Raw genomic sequence first — 22,332 nt, 5'->3', positions numbered from 1 at the left:
AAATGCCAAAAAAGAAACTAGCAGTCAATCATTGTTTTGAGGAATGTTATAAAATGCTTGAAATGGGAGATTTCATACAAAGGTGTACACTACAGTCTATAAAGTCAAAGGACAACTGTCTCTAACAAAGACAGAAAGAGATGTGGAAGGCCAGATGTACATCTAAACAAGAGGATAAATGCATCAGTGACTCTAGTTTGAGAAATATATGCCTCAAATGTCCTCAGCTGACAGCTTCATTGAACTCTACTGTTGTATATGAAATTGGTGTTGAGCGGGTAAAGAGAAGACTCAAGGGTGCAGGCCTTATGGGAAGAATTGCAAAGAAAATGCCACATTTGAAACCGAAAAACAAAAAGGTTAGAGTGGGCAAAGAATCACAGAATTTGGACAACAGATAATTGGAAAAGTGTTACGGATCTTAACCCCATTGAGCTTTTGTGGGGTCAGCTAGAGTGTGCGTAAGAAGTGCCCAACAAGACAGCCACATCTATGGAAGTGCTACAGGAAGCGTGGGGTGAAATGTCACTTGAGTATTTGGACAAACTGAAAGCTAGAATGCCAAGGATCTGCAAAGATGTTATTGCTGCATGTGGAGGTTTTTTGATGAGAACTCTGTAGTAGTTGAAATTCTGAATTTTTTTTTCAAAATGTAATTATTCACTTTTTTTTTATTGATTCCATGCAGCAAATCAAATAGACAACAGAAAATGCAGAATCAAACCACATGAAATCATTACTTTTCACCCTGAACATTTACACATCCCACAATAAAGCACTCCAGTGGTCAAAAGCCAACTGATAAAGACACACAAATAGACAATAAAACAGCAGAAAATACTTAGACACATAAAAAAAAAATCATAAAAAGCATACTTTCAAAAACAAAAAGGTTGCAACACACATCCAAAACCACTAGTTTCTCTCCGCTGCCCCTCCCAGAGAGCCTGTTGTACAAATCCCAGTTGCCTAGCCTTCGACATGCCATCTCAAATGCCACTACCATCTCCATGTACCACTCCTAAAATGAGGGCACTTCAGCAGACTTCCAGCCCCTCAGGATGACCCGTTTACGGATCATAACACTGGCTAGAACCAAATAATTTTTTTTACTTATTCCCTGACCGCTCAAATCGCCTAAAATACAGAGTCTGGGACAAAATGAAATTTGAGTGCCCAATCCGGCACACATAAAACTTCTTGAATCTTAACACACCACTAAAAAACATGGGTTGTGTCCCAATCTTCTGATTTTTAGAATCCTAGTCCACATTCCCTCCTCCAAGTTTAAATCTTTCTCCCATTATCTCTTGAGAGAAGTTGAAGCTCTTGTCCCCCAGACTCTGAATTAGCAGGGAGTAATACACTGAGTTCTCATGACCTTTTCCAAAAGCAGTAATAACCACTCCCAGAGTATCTGCCAAAAGTAAAGAGCAGGAGGACCTAAAGAATTGAGACCTGGGATCCCAAAATGTTGAACCATATTTTCAAAAGGACCTCAACACTCAACTCTCATATAGGTCACTGAGAATATTAACCTCCCTCACAATCCACTCTGTACAGCAGAAAGGGGACTTATTAATACATAACTTTGGGTTCATCTATATGCTTGAAGCAACATTTAAATAAATATCAGAATTAAACACACTGGACACTTTTGTCCATACCGTGGGCAAATGGGAGATAACGGATCTTTATCGGATGATCTCAGAAATTTGGCCAGAATTGATCGGGGCCTGTCTCACTCCACAGATCTCCAAGCCGGAACTCTGTGAGCTCGCTCGATTTCCAGCTTATGGCCTGTTATGTTGAGCAGACTCAGAAAGAGCCCATCTAGGAATTTCACCATCTCTCTGCCTTCCTGAATTCGGACGTTGTTTTGCACAATTCTCCAAGTCTTTGAACTTTTCCCAGACGCACTCCAAATCTGCCTTGGCCGCTAACGGGTTAGCGGACAATTCCCTCTCCAGATAATCGATCAGTTCCTCGACATCCACCACTCTTGTAACTAGAGGTCGACCGATTAATCGGCTGATTTTTTTTCAATTAACATAATCGGCAAATATCCAAGTATATCAAGCCGATTATTAGCAGTCTGAGACTTTTATTTGTTCTGTGTGTCTTATATTTGAGAGGGTTGTCACTCAATGCAGAGAAATAAGTAATAAAAAAGATACCAAAGCACTATAGGCTAGTTAAGGACTGGCTTTGGTAAGCTCGGATGTTATCGGTTCTGCTGTCGGTACTGGAGAAATCTCGCTCACAGCGAGCACAACACGAGCCCTGCTTAATGAGTGACAGAACTAAACATTCAAACGTAGCCTGGTTTAGATCTGTGATATTAGTCTGATTTTATTTTAGATTTCGCCTTCCAAAGATTATAAAAAGAATATTTATACATAAGCAGCATTCTGTCTAGCACAACTTCCTTCCCTTCACAGCGGTGCACTGACATTTCTCCCTAAAACTCAAACTTAACGTCAGAATCAGCACGATCGGTGATTGCTGTAAAATGCAGTCTAGCTACTGTTGCTAAATTGCGGGATGCGTTTAATAATAAAAAGAGCGCAAGAGATACCATTCCCAAGGCGGCGCGCACTCCGAAACAGACCGCAACGAGACAAGCAAAGTATAGGCTACTTTGGGTTTCATGTGCGTGTCTAAACGATCAACTATACACACAAATATGTCAAAACGACCGGCTTGGAGATTCACTTAAACACAGTTTATGTCTTAAATGGACGTAGTTATGGAAATAGTTGGGAGAAAATATGGTGCATCAGGAGCCTATTAGACTCGGTCTTAAAGGGGAAGCAGTCTAATAAACATGCTGACGATTGAGCCATTACTGCGAATCAAACAACAAAAGGCAAAGAGAAAATCACTTACAGCTCTTGAATGAATAACTTCTGCATTAATAAGCATTAATCTATCTATGATATACTATGCAGTGTTATTTTACAATTGATTACTTTATTAGATATATTATTTATATATATAAAAAACAAAAAGAACCGTTAAGAATACCGTTAAAGTACCGGATTGATAAGCAGTATCGGTAAGAGTAGTAATACATTAAAACCTTAACGATACCCATCCCTAGTTATGCCTGTGCTTCTCTTGGATGCTCTGAATATTGGATTACGTGTCTGGATTGCCCCTTAATTAAAGCTGCATTTGGATCTCAACCTTCGTGTCTCGGAGCGGTTCGTAACGCCTGCTTTGTTTATTTAATATATTTGTTATACATTATTTATACAATATGTTTTTACATTATAAATTTTTTAAGTAATTCTTAAGTAATTATTTGTGTTACATTTTATCTTTCAAATAAAAGGTTCAAATAAGAGGTTAAAAACAAGCACATATCGGCCAAAATAAATCGGCAGCATTAATCGGCCATCAGCCAACCCGGATTTCAAAAGATCAGCATCGGCATGAAAAAAACCATATCGGTCGACCTCTACTTGTAACCATCTCAGTGAATTTCGGCGAGCTCTGAGCACTTTGCTAGCTTTAATACTTTTTATGACAAACCAATGAGATTCGAGCCACTCTGCTCCATAACTGCACAGGAGTCATTACACTGATAAGTAAGCATCTACAATTCAAATGTCTCAAACAGAGTAAGGAAAATTAGGAAGAGTTATTGTTTTAGCTGAAATTCAGGGGCAAAGGTTGATCCAGGGGCTAGGTTAACAACCTAGCATTGATTATCAGGGCTTTTTTATAGATCTTGAAGGGATTTTACAAGCTGCTGGCACCCCTCACGACAAAATATTGGGAGGAGACTTTGATCTTTATGGACTCAGTCCTTGATCACAGTGAAGCAAACGTGTGCAAGCCCCCTAGAGCAACATTGATGCTTCACAGGATGTGTAAAAATCTTGGCCTTACAGATATTTTGAGATTTCTAAGCCATCCGGTAGGGACTATACATTTTATTCACGAGTCCATAAGATTTATTCTAGAATAGATTATTTTTATTTTTATATCCAAGTCCCTCATTTCATCTGTTGTGGATTGCTCAATTGGAAACATCTTAGTCTCAGATCAATTTCAGATTATTTCACTCTATGCCTTGCCTCCATAGAATTATGAATTCCTTTTATAAATTCTCAGGATAGAGAGTTAATTGGTCTAAATCCAAAGTATTTGCTCTGACTGCATACTGTCCTGTAATGTCTTTTCAGCCGGGCACCTTTCAATGACCCAAACAAGGCATTAAGTATTTTTGACCCCCTTAATTAAAAGGTTTGAGCGATGTGGGCAGGTGGGCTTCATTACATTTATCTATGATAGGCCAGGTTTATTTTTTTAAAATAAATTGTATTCCAAAATGTAACAACCTGTTACAAAATCTCCCTATAGATGTCCCCCTCTCTTCAAGCAATTTGATAGCATAGTGAAGTCCTTCATTTGAAATGGTAAGCATCCTAGATTACATTTTAATAAGTTACATTGACAAAGGTGGGCTAAGCCTGCCCAGAATTTTGTTTTATTATTATGCATTCGATCTCAGACATTTGGCTCACTGGTCGATTCCACCTGAGAGAGCCCCTCCCAGGTTTTGTATTGAACGGGATGTTCTTGCACCTATTTTGCCATTGCAAAGCCTGTCTATCAAACTAGTCGTAAAAGTTAAAATACACCCCGCATTTACACTCTGTATGGACATAAGTGTCCAGAGTATTTAATTCTGACATTTATTCAAAAGTTGCCTCAAGCATATGGAAGTGGTGATCACGGCCTTTGGAAAAGGTCATGAAGCATCAGTGCCTCATGTCAATTCAGAGTCTGGGGGCGGAGCTTCAACTTCTCTCAAGAGATTATGGGAGAAAGATTTAAACTTGGTATTGGAGGGGGGAGTATGGGCTAGGATTCTAAAAAATGTATGCATCTAGAAATACAAGGATGCGCCTTATGCAGTTTAAGATTTTACGTAGATTCTATTGGACCCCTTCTAGATTGTATAGGCTTGGTCTTAAAGACCAAGCATTATGGTGGGCAGGCAAATTATTTTAAGGGGATGGAAGTCCGATAGGGCACCCTTATTTCCAGAGTGGTGTGCAGAGAAGTGAGAGTGGCTTATTTTGAAGGAATGGCAAGCAGAAGGATGGGGGTTCATAATTTATTTAACAGGAAGTGGGTTAATTACTTGGTGTTTTTTGGGGGACTGTCGGGGAGCGTCTGGGGAGAGAGATGTTTTGTTTTAATTATATTTGATTATGATATTTTTTTTTGTGTGTTTATCTATTTGTGACCATAGGAGTGTTCATTGGGGGTTAGGGTGGGTTTGGTGATTGGAGAGTTAAATGTTAATTCAGTGTATATATGCTTTTTTATTTTTTTATTTATATTTCCATTTACATTTATGCATTTGGCAGACGCTTTTATCCAAAGCGACTTACAGTGCAATTATTACAGGGACAACCCCCCCGGAACAACCTGGAGTTAAGTGCCTTGCTCAAGGGCACAATGGTGGTGGCCGTGGGGTTCGAACCAACGACCTTCTGATTAACAGCCCTGTGATTTAGCCACTACGCCCCACCACTCCACATATATATATTTTTATATATATATACACACACACATACATACATACATATATACATATATATATATATATAATAATTAGAGTCCCGTTTTGTTTACGGGACTCTAATATATAAGATAATATACAATTTTACAATATGAATGCTGCTCAGACTGCATGGTTTGTTGAAGAACGGTGACGAAGGGTAATTTTTTCAGATGAGATCTCATGTAAACGATGGAGAATATATAAATATTTCTCAGATTTATCACTTTTATGGACAAAAAGTGCTATTGGATGTTTTTCAATGAATGCTTGTCATGGATAATTGACCCAAATGTGGCAAACTGGATTCATCTGTCGATCGCGTTTTCATAAAAAAAAAAAAAAAAAAAAAAGTATGAATTCCCATTTGATATTGCATGTTTTAATTTGTACTCCTGGCACAAATAACTACATTTCTGTTTCTGGTGCATTGCTATCGTGAAACAGAGATTAGATATCAATGTTGAACTCTTAGACCTTTGAAAAGATGTATAATTTGTTAACATTAATTACATTTATAGACGGTAAATTATATATTAAATTTAAGCAGTGACGTCAATACCGCGTGCGGGCGATTGCGTGTCAACAGGTTAAACATTTGCATTTTTTATGAAGTAATAAAAGTTATTGATATACTGAATATCTATTTTTGCTCATTGAAACTTATCAAAGTGGTGCTTTGTGCTTTCTTTGAGAGACAAATATGTCTTCCTGAGGGAGGCGCCTCCCGGCATAAATCCTGAAAGCTGAAATCTTCATCGTCATACTGCAGACATTTTTACATTAGATACTGTGCTTGTATCTTTTTACTACAAGGATTGCTACTAGAGATCCAAATCCGCACCTTTATTACATAAACTGCCCTATTCAGTAACCACAAACTACTGTTACTGTTTCATCCAGCCCACATGCAGATGTCGGCACTAAAAATATTTTCCACTACACAACTCAATCATTGGACCTTGTGCGAACCCTGATTTATGTCATCTTTATAAAAATAAATAAAATACATTTGGGTGACTTCTCCGTGGCATACCCACTCAGCAAAGTGACACCCCTTTCCCGTTCCTGTAAGGATTTCAAACACATTCTCCCCGCTCAGTGAGCCGCCAACTCACTGAGTGGGGAGCCACCAACTGAGAAGACTGTTGTTTGTAAGTGCCCTGGTTATAGGCAATTCTATTGTAAAGAACGAGGAAATAGTGATTCCACTGTTTGCTGGGAGCGAGGGCGCCTGACATAAAATCAAATTACAAGATTTTCTAGGATTATTATTCATGTCGGCACCAACGATTACAGGCTTCATCAAAAGGAGATAGCTAAAGATGATGTTAAAGAGGTGTGTGAACTTGCAAAAATTATGTCAGACACTGTAATATGCTCTGGCCTCCCGGCTCATAGTGGTGATGTGATTTATAGTACATTAGTGTTACTGAATGGCTGGATCTCTGAGTGGTGTCTGGAGAAATGCCACTCTCCTCTCTAGTAATTTGGCTCAAATTCGTAATAGTGAGTGTTTGACTAGCTGGGGCCCAGTCCAGGAAGCAGACAGACTGACTTAACCATCTGTCTGCTAGCTGATTTGAGACATCACAGAGGTCACATGAACTACAACACAAAGAGACCATCACCTAGATACATAGTCAGGTCCATAAATATTGGGACATCGACACAATTCTAATCTGTTTGGCTCTATACACCACTACCACAATGGATTTGAAATTAAACAAACAAGATGTGCTTTAACTGCAGACTTTCAGCTTTAATTTGAGGGTATTTACATCCAAATCAGGTGAACGGTGTAGGAATTACAACAGTTTGTATATGTGCCTCCCACTTTTTAAGGGACCAAAAGTAATGGGACAGATTAACAATCATAAATCAAACTTTCATTTTTTAATACTTGGTTGCAAATCCTTTGCAGTCAATTACAGCCTGAAGTCTGGAACGCATAGACATCACCAGACGCTGGGTTTCATCCCTGGTGATGCTCTGCTAGGCCTCTACTGCAACTGTCTTCAGTTCCTACTTGTTCTTGGGGCATTTTCCCTTCAGTTTTGTCTTCAGCAAGTGAAATGCATGCTCAATCGGATTCAGGTCAGGTGATTGAATTGGCCATTGCATAATATTCCACTTCTTTCCCTTAAACTCTTTGTTGCTTTCGCAGTATGCTTCGGGTCATTGTCCATCTGTACTGTGAAGCGCCGTCCAATGAGTTCTGAAGCATTTGGCTGAATATGAGCAGATAATATTGCCCGAAACACTTCAGAATTCATCCTGCTGCTTTTGTCAGCAGTCACATCATCAATAAATACAAGAGAACCAGTTCCATTGGCAGCCATACATGCCCACGCCATGACACTACCACCACCCTGCTTCACTGACGAGGTGGTATGCTTTGGATCATGAGCAGTTCCTTTCCTTCTCCATACTCTTCTCTTCCCATCACTCTGGTACAAGTTGATCTTTGTCTCATCTGTCCATAGGATGTTGTTCCAGAACTGTGAAGGCTTTTTTAGATGTTGTTTGGCAAACTCTAATCTGGCCTTCCTGTTTTTGAGGCTCACCAATGGTTTACATCTTGTGGTGAACCCTCTGTATTCACTCTGGTGAAGTCTTCTCTTGATTGTTGACTTTGACACACATACACCTACCTCCTGGAGAGTTTCTTGATCTGGCCAACTGTTGTGAAGGGTGTTTTCTTCACCAGGGAAAGAATTCTTCAGTCATCCACCACAGTTGTTTTCCGTGGTCTTCCGGGTCTTTTGGTGTTGCTGAGTTCACCAGTGCATTCTTTTTAAGAATGTTCCAAACAGTTGATTTGGCTGGCCACACCTAATGTTTTTGCTATCTCTCTGATGGGTTTGTTTTGATTTTTCAGCATAATGATGGCTTGCTTCACTGATAGTGACAGCTCTTTGGATCTCATATTAAGAGTTGACAGCAACAGATTCCAAATGCAAATAGCACACTTGAAATGAACTCTGGACCTTTTATCTGCTCCTTGTAAATGGGATAATGAGGGAATAACACTGGCCATGGAACAGCTGAGTAGCCAATTGTCCCATTACTTTTGGTCCCTTAAAAAGTGGGAGGCACATATACAAACTGTTGTAATTCCTACACCGTTCACCTGATTTGGATGTAAATACCCTCAAATTAAAGCTGTAAGTCTGCAGTTAAAGCACATCTTGTTAGTTCTATTTCAAATCCATTGTGGTGGTGTATAGAGACAAAAAGATTAGAATTGTGTCGATGTCCCAATATTTATGGACCTGACTGTATAAAGACTGTGTCTGTTTCCCAAACACAAAGCCCTCATTAAGCATTTAGAATAAAATTATTGATGTTAAACTAAAAAAGAAAACAATTTAAGATCTTATAAAGGTTTGGCAATTAAACATTTGATAGTTTCAGCCAAAGCACTATAGTTTGGATTGGATCTGTTTGACAGAAACATGGCTCAACCCGAATGAATATATTTGTTTAAATGAGTCTATTCCCCCAGGTCCTTGTTATAAACATGAGCCTTGCCTGAAGGGACGAGCAGGTGGTGTTGCTACAATTTAAATTTATGCTTTTGGTGTTACTCAGAGGTCAGGATACAAGTTTACTTCTTTTGAAGAGTGGAAATTAACTGCTACAAACATCCAGCCTTTATCAGCCAAATAAGAAAGGACAATGCATCTGTATGCACTTCTGCAGTTTATTCAGGATGGACTTCAAAAGACCTCTAGTTATTAATATTACAGGTCATTCAAAATCCTTTTGTTTAATAAAACACTGGTTTCTTTCTACTGAATACTTGAAGACTGGAATTACTGTTAATTTTGCTGCTACATTATCCAGTATACTAATTAATAATAAAGTGTTTCTTAATAAGCTATACATTTATATTGAGATAATGGGTAGTTAGAGGTTTGTGCTTCTTTACATATTAAAGAGTACTCCCAATTATTTCCACACAATATTGCAAAGATATTCTAAACTGATTATGCAAAAAAACAACACTGGTATCTAGTGTTGTCACAGTACCAAAATTTCAGTAGTCGGTACCAATAACAGTGAAATTTCACGGTACTCGATACCAAAGCAAAAACAGGTTACTAAACAACACTCTTTTATTAACAAAGTTAACAAAACATTAGCAGCATAACTACGAACAGAAATATGCCATTGAGCAACACATTAATTTAAATATATTATTTTTGACCGTACAATGTATGCTTAAAGTATTTTTGAACACTTGTATAAGATTTGCATCAACTTTTGCAACTTTTACTTTAAGTTTTTACCAAGTACTAAAAAAAAAACTAAATAAGCATACTGAATAAAAAACAATTTCCAAACTAATGTGCAAAGTACTCTCGTATTAATAAAGCTGCATATTGCCATTTTTCTTCACGATAAGAAATGCACAGTGACACATATTATGATTAAATAAGTCACGAGCAATCGTGTTCTAATCTGCAATAAGTGTGCGCGCTCAGGGGTGAGCGTCCCCGAGGCAGAGTCTCTCTCAGCCGGGTGCAGTATCAATCTCTCCCCCTTAGATCGGGACATTCGCGCAACTCATTGAAGAGGCGCTTCCCACAAAGAGAAATGCCAGTTTATGAGTTTAAAGTTATAATCATGACCTGCTTCTGTATTATTTGAACTTTAATAAAGCTATAGCACATTAAATCTAACTGCATTCGTAACGCAATGTAACGTAACGTAATGTTTCCTTTAAAGAGCTCCGGCTCCGCTTAATCCACAACGAGAGTGCTTCTGAATTTACTTTTTTTTTATTTTTATAATTCCCTAATACTTTGGGATCTACATAAAATGAAGCTGTGAAAGTTTAGAGTGCATCTGGACTGTGATCAGTGTAATTATTCCTCTCCTCCATCAGGCGTTAACTGCAGTGCTGCTCTCGCGCGTCATTAGTTTATTATTTTTTTTTTTTAATTTAACGTTAAATGAGATCAAACGATTATTCGACAATGAAAATGTATCTCGTCATTTTTTTATTTTCGACGTTGTTGATAATGTCGACTAATCGTTTCAGCCCTAATGCAAATGATATACAGGTGCTGGTCATATAATTACAATATCATCAAAAAGTTGATTTATTTCAGTAATTCCATTCAAAAAGTGAAACTTGGATAATGTATACATTCATTCCACACAGACTGATATATTTCAAGTGTTCATTCCTTTTAATTTTTATGATTATAACGGACAACTAATGAAAAACCCCAAAATCAGTATCTCCGAAAATTTGAATATTGTGAAAAGGTTCAATATTGAAGACACCGGGTGCCACACTAATCAGCTAATTAACTCAAAACACCTGCAAAGGCCTTTAAATGGTCTCTCAGTCTAGTTCTGTGGGCTACACAATCATGGGGAAGACTGCTGACTTGACAGCTGTCCAAAAGACAACCATTGACACCTTGCACAATGAGGGCAAGACACAAAAGGTCATTGAGGCTGGCTGTTAACAGAGCTCTGTGTCCAACACATTAATAGAGAGGCGAAGGGACGGAAAAGATGTGGTAGAAAAAAGTGTTCAAGCAATAGGGATAACCGCGCCCTGGAGAGGATTGTGAAACAAAACCTATTAAAAAATGTGGGGGAGATTCACAAAGAGTGGACTGCAGCTGGAGTCAGTGCTTCAAGAACCACCACGCACAGACGTATGCAAGACATGGGTTTCAGCTGTCGCATTCCTTGTGTCAAGCCACTCTTGAACAAGACACCGCGTCAGAACACAAAAAGGACTGGACTGCTGCTGAGTGGTCCAAAGTTATGCTCTCTGATGAAAATCAAGGTCCCAGAGTCTGGAGGAAGAGAGGAGAGGCACAGAATCCACGTTGCTTGAAGTCCAGTGTAAAGTTTCCACAGTCAGTGATGGTTTGGGTGCCATGTCATCTGCTGGTGTTGGTCCACTGTGTTTTCTGAGGTCCAAGGTCAACGCAGCAGTCTACCAGGAAGTTTTAGAGCACTTCATGCTTCCTGCTGCTGACCAACTTTATGGAGATGCAGATTTCATTTTCCAACAGGACTTGGCACCTGCACATAGTGCCAAAGCTACCAGTACCTGGTTTATGGACCATGGTATCCCTGTTCTTAATTGGCAGGCAAACTCGCCTGACCATAACCCTATAGAAAATCTATGGGGTATTGTGAAGAGGAAGATGCGATACGCCAGACCCAACAATGCAGAAGAGCTGAAGGCCATTATCAGAGCAACCTGGGCTCTCATAACACCCGAGCAGTGCCACAGACTGATCGACTCCAGAAACATTCTAATTTTCAGAGATACTGAATTTGGGATTTTCATTAGTTGTCAGTTTTAATCATCGCAATTAAATGAAATAAACATTTGAAATATATCAGTCTGTGTGTAATGAATGTATACATTATCCAAGTTTCACTTTTTGAATGTAATTACTGAAATAAATAAACTTTATGATATTCTAATTATATGACCAGCACCTGTAGTTTTAAACTAACCTGCTTTGGTTGCTTGAATTAATCCGGGTGTCTTGTCTTTCAGGTGCTTTATTAAGTTTGATGCGTTTCCTCCTTTCGTCAGAAAATGGCAAAAGCACCGTTTACAAATAGGTTTTTGCTGATCTAGGATGTTTCCCTTTTCATCAGCCTCAAATACAGTTGAGACTCCGCAGCAGCTTTGCTTGTCATCATCTTTTGCTTGTTGTTAGCGTTCAAAAGTTCCCGACTCTGCATGGGTACCGGGTAGACCCGGTACTCGGTACTCTGGTACCTTCAGAAATTCTGGTATCGTACAAAAATTTTTGTTTCAGGACCGACTTGGTACCGGAGTACCGTATTTTTGACAACACTACTGGTATCGGATCAGGCGATACGGAGATTTCCAGTTTTGGAATCGGAAGAGAAAAAGTGGTATAGGTGCATACCTAGTGTAAACACAAATTATATTTTTAAGGCATAATCTACAATCACGATTTTCATCTAACCACACAATGAAGACTTAGACACTACAGACACTAAAGACAGCTTCCTTTGTTGTTACAGAATTTTTTTTTGTAAAGCTTCTTTGAAAAGACGTGTGTTGTGAAAAGCGCCATGCAAATATAAATTACTTGACTTGTAAGTGTCAACTATGTTAGTTCTAGTTAACTATTCTGTGCAAAAAACATACCCTAAACCTTCTAATTTTCTGCAACTAAAAACAAACCAACGAAAAACACAACTGTATGAATTGTTTAGGATACAACAGGAGTGTTTGCATAAATCTCACCTGATCTTCTTCATCCTCTTCCTCCTCAGCAAGTCTCTGGCGACCGACTTCATACAGCCGACACACCGTGTCCATATTTACTGAGTCCTGATTCTGTTACACACATTTACATAGAACAATATATGTCAGTTCTAGTGTCACTGAAGACAAATCTGTGAACTTGAACAATTAAACATGTTTCTTGTGGAACTCAATTTTAAACTGTTATGAAACCGTTCTATTGTATTTTTCAATGTTTAGTAATATTTATAAATATTGATCAACACTGAAAATAACCAGTCAAACTCTGATTCTACAACAACTACATAATCAGTCATATCCTTCAAAATAACAGCTCAATGTACCTCAATGACAGCCAGATAGCAGTCTTTAGAGTCTGTGCACAGGTCAAAGATGTTCCTCTTCACATCAATGGTGGCTGAGAAAGCAAACAACCCATAATCAAGATCTATGTGAACTCAAAAGTTTGAAATAACTCTCAACACCCTTGAAATGAACTGAGATGCATTGTAAATTATAGCATGCAAAGGGTTACACCAGTCTCAGAAAGAAAAATAAATAAATAAAAAAGAACAGATATCATATACAGCAAGCAGCATAATTTAACAGAGGAATGATACGTTTCAGATCAAGAGGGCTGCAGCAGTACAAACACAAACCATTTTCATTGTTGCATTTGCCGTTTGATGGGGTGAAAGATTAAGTCATTGCCAACAATAAATGTTTTAACGATACCAAACATGGCACAAACCAGCAGCACCAAGCGAGAACAAACGATGGAGACAGATAAGAGTGATTGACATGGGGTGTAGCCTGAATGACTTCATGGCTCCCAACAGCTATCTTGTTAAATACAAATAAATGAAAACATTTAGTTTCTTTCAACGGCACAAACGGAGCACAAATGAAAGGTTTGGAGTGATTTGGATGAAATGGAATTAATAGTGATGTCACTGCTCTCAAATTCAAATTCTTATTTCTAAGAAATTCAGGGAAGTAGATAAAATGTTTCTTTTAGCGGCACAAACGGAGCACAAACGAACGGCACTGGTTTGGACAACATGGGGTGGAGAGTAGGGATGTCCCTATAACAATACTGGTATCAGAATTGGGCCCGATACCACGCTCATGTACTCGTACATGTGCTCGTAAAAATGCTCCAATACCAAAAACTGATACAGTCCAATGTAATAATGTCATTACATAAATATTCAGCACACAAATTAAAATCAAGTTATGTCCTAGTGAGATTATATAACAGCAAAAGCTGAGAGAGATGAGAGTGCTTTTGAATGTATGGAGATGTTGTGCAGGCATAAAGACAAAAAATGCTCCTACCATTTAGAGATCCTCGTCTCAAACATTGGAAACACTATCATGAGAATTGTGCGCTCCGTTTGTAGCAGATGACAGCAGGCTGAGTGCTACTTCAGTTTTTAGCACAAGGCACATACAGTACAGACTACATATTTATTTAAAATAATGTATTATTTATTTACATTTATACAAATAGTAGCCTTTTGGAGTCATGAGGCGCCATGCAAGGGTCGGACGTGTGAACGGGCGAGCTCTGCACAATTGGCTAGTTTTTAATTATTTTTGTATCAAACCAGTGTGATTCAATACACCCTGCTACATAACTGTTCTAAGTCAACATGTCTAAGAATTCAAAATCCTTGGGCTCTGGAGATATTAAAAGACACTCACATGCTCAAGCTGATACCTCAGACAGGGCCGCAGACCAGGGACTCTGTTTGGACTGTGCGGCGGGAGAAATTCAACGGCAACTGGCATGTATGTCTGTAAAGCTGGTGAAAGTTGTAGTGGACCTGGAGGACCTTGCTATAATACGTTGATCGATTACAGTGAGGGAGGCGAAATTCTCTGAGTTGGTTACAAGAATCGGGGTAGGTCGAGATACAGATCAATTATCTGGAGTCATCGGAAAGGGAATTAGCTGATAATCTGCTAGCAACCAATGTAGATTTGGAACGTGTTTGGGAAAAGCTGGAAGATCTTGAAAATCATAATCCGTGAAACAATGTCTGAATTGTTGGAATTCCTGAGAACGAGGAAGGCAGAGATATGGTGAAGTTCCTAGATGAGCTCTTCCAGAGTCTGCTCGACATAACAGGCCATAAGCTGGAAATCGAGCGAGCTCACAGAGTCCCGGCTCGCAGATCCGCTGAGGGAGATAGACCCCAATCAATTCTGGCCAAATTTCTGAGATAATCCAATAAAGATCTTGTGTTACACAAGGCGAGAAGTAAAGAAAGGCTTTCTTGGAAAAACCACAGCATTTTCTTGTTCCCAGACTTTGCAAATTCAACAAGAAAAATTTGATCAATTCAAGGAATGCAAGAAACTTACATCAACGAAGATCAATATACAGAGAAAAAGAAATCATATAGTTGCTGCTGAATTTTTTAGATCTTATGCTACAGAACTGTCCCCACTTTTGTTCGAAGTTTATATGGAATCATTAAAGAATGGAAAGCTTCTGCCAACCATGACACATGCCCGAATTAGTCTGATTCTTAAAAAAGAACAAATATTTATTCGGGCCGCAGCTCTTCTGATAACATTAGGAGATTCATCAATATCATGTGGTCAGTGGCGAATGATCAGATTCCGGTCACAGCCATCTCACCTAGTAGAACTTGGGATAATCTTTTTAAGATTTTGGAAATGCATGGGTTTGGGAGTATGTTTATTGGATGGATTAAGTTACATTATAGACACCCGGTAGCGGCAGTACAAACAAATTGATTAATTTCAGATTACTTTACAGTGGGATAGGGGCACCCGGCAGGGTTGCCATCTTTACCCATTATTGTTCTGTCTTGCCCTGAAACCATTAGCAGCCACGATGAAGAGGATGATTTTCCAGGGGTGATGGCGGGAGGTGTGGCGTATATGCTTCTGCTTTACGCAGATGGTATTTTATTATTCATCTTTGACCCTACTAGATTTATGCCTTGCCTCCACAGAATTATTAATTCATTTTCTAAATTCTCATGATTGAGATATTTGATCTAAATCCGAAGCTTTGTCTCTAACAGCATACTGCCCAATAACGGCTTTTCAGACGGGGACCTTCCAGTGGCCCAAACAGGGCATTAAATATAAAGATTTAGTAAATTAATTTTGACCCCTTAATAAAAAGGTTTGAGCGATGTGGAAAGGTGGGCCTCATTACATTTATTGATGAATGGGATGGTTAATGTTATTAAAATGAATTGTATTCCAAAATTCAACTACCTGCTACAGTCACTCCCTATAGATGTCCCCATCTCTTATTTCAAGCAATATGTTAACATAGCAAAGTCCTTAATTTGGAATGGGAAATGTCCCAGATTACATTTCAGTAAGATGCATAGGCCGATTGATAAAGGTGGGCTAAGTCTATCCAAGATTTTGTTTTATTATTATGCATTCGGTCTCAGACATCTGGCTCATTGGTTGCTTCCACCTGAGAGAGACCCTCTCTGGTTTTGTATTGAACAGGAAGTTGCCATTACAAAGTCTTTCTATCAAACTTATCAGAGAAGTGAAGTTACACCCTGTTATCTCACATTTACACTCGGTATGGACAAAAGTGACAATTTAATTTGGACATTTATATAAATGTTGCCTTGAGTGGCTTAACCCCAAATTATGTATTAATAAGTACCCTTTTTGCTGGTCAGAGTGGATTATTAATCCTATTGGCACTATTGCTGCTTCAGAAGTCTATAATCTACTATCGTGTTAGCATTGCTTTACCTGTATCCCATGCTGTTTTGTGAAACTGGAAATTCTTTGTTGTAATTGGTGCATTAAGGGGTGTAACGATCCATCGATCTTGATTGATGCATCGATCCAATAACCAACAATCCAATGTTATTGATACAATGCATAAATATTGATACAGACATAAAGATGCACCTTTATTTAGTGCTCTCATGTCAGCCACTTTTGTACGCATTTCCGTCAGGTGATGAAGCAACCTTTTTACATAAATTTCACTATATGAGCAACAAATACGCTTTTCATGTGGGACAAGGATGTGCGCAGGGTCTGTGAAAACAAACTGCGCTCTGCTATCTGTGTGTGAGTGTCAACCGGGCTTCCCGCAATACACAAGCTCCAGACCAGGATCGGTGCGAGTACATCAACCAGGCACTCCTTAAATATGAGCTCTCGTGACAAACACAGAGTGGCTTACGTGCGCGATTAATTCAGGCTTCCATCGATATTATTGTGCATGTGACCCATTTTAATTTTACATGAGAATTTGCTTTATAAAAAAGTACCATGGAGCAGTTCAACCATCATGTGAAATGTCTTACTGCCAACATTCTGAAGAGCACTAATGAGGGAAAGAGAAATCACCTGCTGCCCAGCACTAGCATCAGTTATAAGACTTTACACATCTACACATCAACACCATTATTAACAACCACTGTCACCGCCATTATCAACTGAGGGAAGACATGGCAGTGAGTGGAGAGATGCTCTCAAGCTGATCTAGTATCAGCTAAAATTAATAAAAGGAAAATATATGTTGCCAAACATCTCGTATAATCTGTCGATTTGTCTCTTATATAAATGGATAATTCATCCAAAAATGAAAATTCAAATCATATACTCATGCCATCCCAGATGTGTATGACTTTCTTCTGCTGACCAAAAAAATACAGATTTTTAGAAGAATCTCAGCTCTGTTGGTCCTTTCAATTCAACTCCAGTGGTTTAAACCATATCTTCAAAAGCGATACGATAAGTGTAGGTGAGTGTGTCAGCGGGGGCGTGGTCAAGCGCCCATCCGGAGAGAGAGAAAGTGATAAGGGCGCTTACACCTGAGCTAAATTATGTCCAACACCTGTCTCTAATTCCAGTGAGTGGGCAGAGTGGCATATAAATGGCCACGCCACCACCAGATGAGACCGAGAGCAAGCCTGAACACAAGTATGTGTATCTAAAGATGAATTCACTGTATGGCCATGAAGCCTGATTGTTGTAAAGATTAATTCACTGTGTGGCCACGGAGCCTGTGTTTGTTTAATAAAGTGACTGACCTTGAGAGAACCTGTGTCCTGGACCCTCCTTCCTTGAACCTTCTCCACACTGGTGCCCAAACCTGGGAATCGAAGTACGCCCCATGGAGCCCCTGCAGTTGGCAGAGATCCTCCAGACCTTCGCCAGCCCACATCAGTCCCACCAGCAATCCCTGCTTGAGCTTCGCCAGGACCAAGATCGTCAGTTCTTTGATATCCTGCGAGCTCAGGCAGAGGACCGGCATGCAATTCGGAGCCTCCTCAGCCAGGAGGAAAGCCCCGGCCATGACACCGGACAACCGCCCCCACACACACTCTTGAAAATGGGGCGGAAGATTACGTAGAGGCCTTCCTCAATCTGTTTGAATGGACCACCGAGATCTGGGGCTGGCCGCAGTGGGCGGCCAGGCTCCTTCAAATGTTGTCCGGGAAAGCCCAGCTTGCTGCCCAACAATTGCCGGTGGCTAACCTCCTGGCCTATGATGACCTGAAGAGGGCCATACTGCAGCGGGTAGGTCATAATCTGGATCAGTACCGCCAGCTCTTCCAGTCCTTGAAGCTGGGGAAAACCGACCGCCCATAAATGGTGTTCCAGGCGGTTCACTATAATTCGATGGCGGGCACCTATGGGAAAGGAAGACTCTGAACTCCTTAATAGGCCGTATTTATTGGCCGGGCATTGGCGGCAATGTCCGCAGGTGGTGTGCAGCATGCCGTGAATGTCAGCTGGTGAATCCACAGAACATGAACATAAGTTTGTGTACGAGGATACTAGAAATTGGGATAAATGGCTTGACCCCCTATTATTTGCAGTACGAGAGGTCCTGCAAGCCTCCACAGTGTTTTCAACATTCAGCTGCTGTATGGGTGGCGCCCGCAAGGGGGGCTTGATGTCTTCTGTGAAGCTTGGGAGGAGGGACCTTCAGATAGCAAGAATTAAATTCAGTACGTTCTTGATCTTGGAGGAAAACACAACTTGGGGAAACTAACACAGGAGTATTTGCTCTAAGCTCAAGAATGAAAGAGCCGGCTGTATAACGGGGAGCTCGGCCATGGGAATGTGCACCAGGAGATAAGGTACTCTTATTACTCCCTACATCAATACCCAAATTACTCGCCAAGAAGCAAGGACCCTTTGAGGTCACACGACGAGTGGGGGATCTCGGATCAAACTGATAAAGGGGGCACATGTCAAATATGGAGGGAGGCGGTCCCTGTGATGTTGGCTACGGTAGATCCGGAGAGGGCGGAGCTTGGGCCGGAGGTGAATAAAAACCTAAATCACAAAACTCCGGTCACTTGTGGAGACCACCGCTCACCGTACCAGCTTGCAGGGGTTGCAAAGTTGCAACAAGAATTTACAGACGTGCTCTCCCTTTTACCGGGTTGAACAAACATTTTATTCGACATTGGATTTAACAAAGGGTTATTGGCCAACCCCCTTGACACCAATTTCCCGTGAATAAACAGCCTTCTCCACACCATTTGGATTGCACCAACTTGTGACGCTTCCGTTCTGTTTGGGACCCCGGCTACGTTTCAGCGTCTCATGGACTGTATCCTCAGATCGCATGCAGCTTACGCCACTGCCCATCTAGATGACATTATCATTTACAGTAATGATTGGCAGCGTGCCGTGATTGGATGGGTGAATGCAGCATCTGAGGGTGGTCCTGAGATCGCTGCAGTGGGCAGGGCTCATAGCAAACCCCAAGAAGTGCGTGATTGGATGGATGAAGGTACGGTATCTGCAGATCCACTGGGGTCATGGGCAGGTGTGTCCCCAAATTGACAAAACTGCGGCGATTGCGACCTGCCCAAGTCCCAAGACCAAAAAGGGGGTGAGAGTTCCTGGGGCTGGCTATTACAGGAGGTTTGTGCCTAATTACTCGGACGTCACCAACCCCGCTGACTGGTCTCACAAAAAGGGGGCTCCAGACCCAGTCCAGTGGACGAAACCGTGCCAACAGGCATTCGCGCAGATTAAAGCCGCACATTTGCATGCACCTAATTTCTCCTGGTGCTATATATCAGCCATAAGCTCTCCTCGAGGGAAACTAAGTACAGCACTGTGGAAAAGGAGTGTCTGTCCATCAAGTGGTTAGTCATCACTCTCCGGTACTACCTGCTGGGGTGGTCCTTCACTCTCTTCACAAAAAGGTACATCAGGCTATAATTTATTTGGCAGTTATAAAAGTGATCACAGGCCAGAGAGTACTTTTCAGAATTATCTAGCAAAGCTAGATATGGTGTATATTATTTTGGTCTATGCAGTCTCTGCTGAACTAAGAGAGAATGTCCTTGGAATGTACAGAGGGGGAGAAAGAGATGTCCCTGTTTTAGGTCCATATTGATTTCGGGTCTTCACGAGTCTCCGTTTCCTGATATGGCTGCATATTTATGCATTTAAGGTCACAAGGTGTTACCTGGCCATTTGGTCTTACCGAGGGTTTAAGTTTGTGGAACAAAGGAGAATCTTCTTTATTGGTCAGCTCTGTCATTACAAACCCTAGTTTGAAATTAAATGGCATGCAAGAGACGGTCTCCTTCAGCAATTTAGGTGCCAAAGATTAATTTGTATGACTCTCTAATAGCTCGATGGGGCAGCTCTCTGATCTGTGGAATGTGATGTGTTCAATTGTTTGGATACATGGCTTCATGGACTATCAAATACCAACAGATAAAAAAAAAATAAATCAAAACCAGACTGCCTGTTTGATCTTCCAGCAAGACAATGATCCAAAACAAACATCAAAATCAACACAAAAATGGTTCACTGACCACAAAATCAAGGTTCTGCCTTCACCTGACCTGAACCCCATAGAAAACCTGTGGGGTGAACTGAAGAGGAGAGTCCACCAGTATTTAGAGCATTATAGGAGAACACTCAGAGCTTTTATCATGGTAAAGGGAGGTTGCACAAAGTATTGAATTAAAAGGGTGCCAATAATTGTGCCACACATTATAAACAAATATAAATTTTTTGCTAAAACTTGCTGTTTTATATATAAAAACTACAGGATACTGTATTTAAAATACATATTGTTTTTGTTTTTTTTTAAATACAAATAACTTTACAGATCTGAATTGTAAAGGGTTTAAACAATGTTTTCCATGTTTGTTCAATGAACCGTAAACAATTCATGAACATGCACCTGTGGAATGGTCGTTAAGACACAAGCAGCTTACAGACCGTAGTCAATTAAGGTCACAGTTATAAAACTCTGAAAAACACCAAAAGAAAAATGGGTCCCTGCTCCTCTGCGTGAACGTGCCTTAGGCATGCTGCATGGAGGCATGAGGACTGCAGATGTGGCCTGGGCAATAAATTGCAATGTCTGTACTGTGAGATGCCTAAGACAGCACTACAGGAAGGACAGCTGATCGTCCTCGCAGTGCCAGTCCACATGTAACAACACCTGCACAGGATCGGTACATCCGAATATCATACCTGCTGGAGAGGTACAGGATGGCAACAACACTGCCCGAGTTACACCAGGAATGCACAATCCCTCTATCAGTGCTCAGGCTGTCCGCAATAGGCTGGACTGAGGGCTTGTAGGCCTGTTGTAAGGCAGGTCCTTACCAGACATCAACGGTAACAACGTAGCCTACTGAAACAAACCCACTTTCGCTGCACCAGACAGAACTGGCAAAAAGTGCTCTTCACTGATGAGTCACGGTTTTGTTTCACCAGGGGTGATGGTCGGAGTTGCGTTTATCATCAAAGGAATGAGCGCTACACCGAGGCCTGTACACTGGAGCAGGCTCAATTTGGAGGTGGAGGGTCCATCATGGTCAGGGGCAGTGTGTCACAGCATCATCGGACTGAGCTTGTTGTCACTGCAGGGAAACTCAACGCTGTGTGTTACAGGGAAGACATCCTCCTCCCTCATGTGGTACCCTTCCTGAAAGCTCATCCTGATATGACCCACCAGAATGACAATGCCACCAGCCATACTGCTCGTTCTGCACATGATTTCCTGCAAGACAGGAATGTTAGTGTTCTGCAATGGCCAGCGAAGAGCCCAGATCGCAATCCGATTGAGCACGTCTGGGACCTGTTGGATCAGAGGGTGAGGGCTAGGGCCATTCCCCCCAGAAATGTCCAGGAACTTGCAAGTACCTTGGTGGAAGAGTGGGGTAAAATCTCACAGCAAAAACTGGCAAATCTGGTGGTCCATGAGGAGATGCACTGCAGTACTTATTTCAGCTGGTGGCCACACCAGATACCAACTGTTCTTTTGATTTTGACCCCCCTTTGTTTGTGGTCACATTATTCAATTTAATTCAAGTTAGTCACATGTCTTTGTTGAATTTTTTTGGGTTTACACAAATATTTAGAAATGTTAAGTTTTCTAAAAATAAAAGCTATCAAAAGTGGGAGGACGTTTCTTTTTTGCTGAGTTGTATGTTTGTGCTTATGTGCGAGTCTGTTTATG

The 22,332-nt window shown here is 40.6% G+C and overlaps 1 protein-coding gene across 2 annotated transcripts in view; it reads right to left on the bottom strand.

Annotated features, from left to right (window-relative positions):
- The window catches only part of LOC127620829 (DDB1- and CUL4-associated factor 1-like), a 158,479-nt gene that overhangs the window by 12,724 nt on the left and 123,423 nt on the right, over positions 1-22,332 (bottom strand). For both annotated transcript variants that reach the window (XM_052094086.1, XM_052094085.1), the window contains exons 22-23: positions 13,196-13,269; positions 12,852-12,944 (exon numbers count right to left, since the gene is read on the bottom strand). In XM_052094086.1, the coding sequence (XP_051950046.1) occupies positions 12,852-12,944; positions 13,196-13,269 (167 nt within the window). The remainder of the gene's footprint in view (positions 1-12,851; positions 12,945-13,195; positions 13,270-22,332) is intronic.

Source organism: Xyrauchen texanus, chromosome 27, assembly GCF_025860055.1.
Source record: "Xyrauchen texanus isolate HMW12.3.18 chromosome 27, RBS_HiC_50CHRs, whole genome shotgun sequence".
Taxonomy (NCBI): domain Eukaryota; kingdom Metazoa; phylum Chordata; class Actinopteri; order Cypriniformes; family Catostomidae; genus Xyrauchen; species Xyrauchen texanus.
The sequence above is the reverse complement of the archived record's forward strand: the minus strand, read 5'-3'. Positions and strand labels throughout refer to the sequence as shown.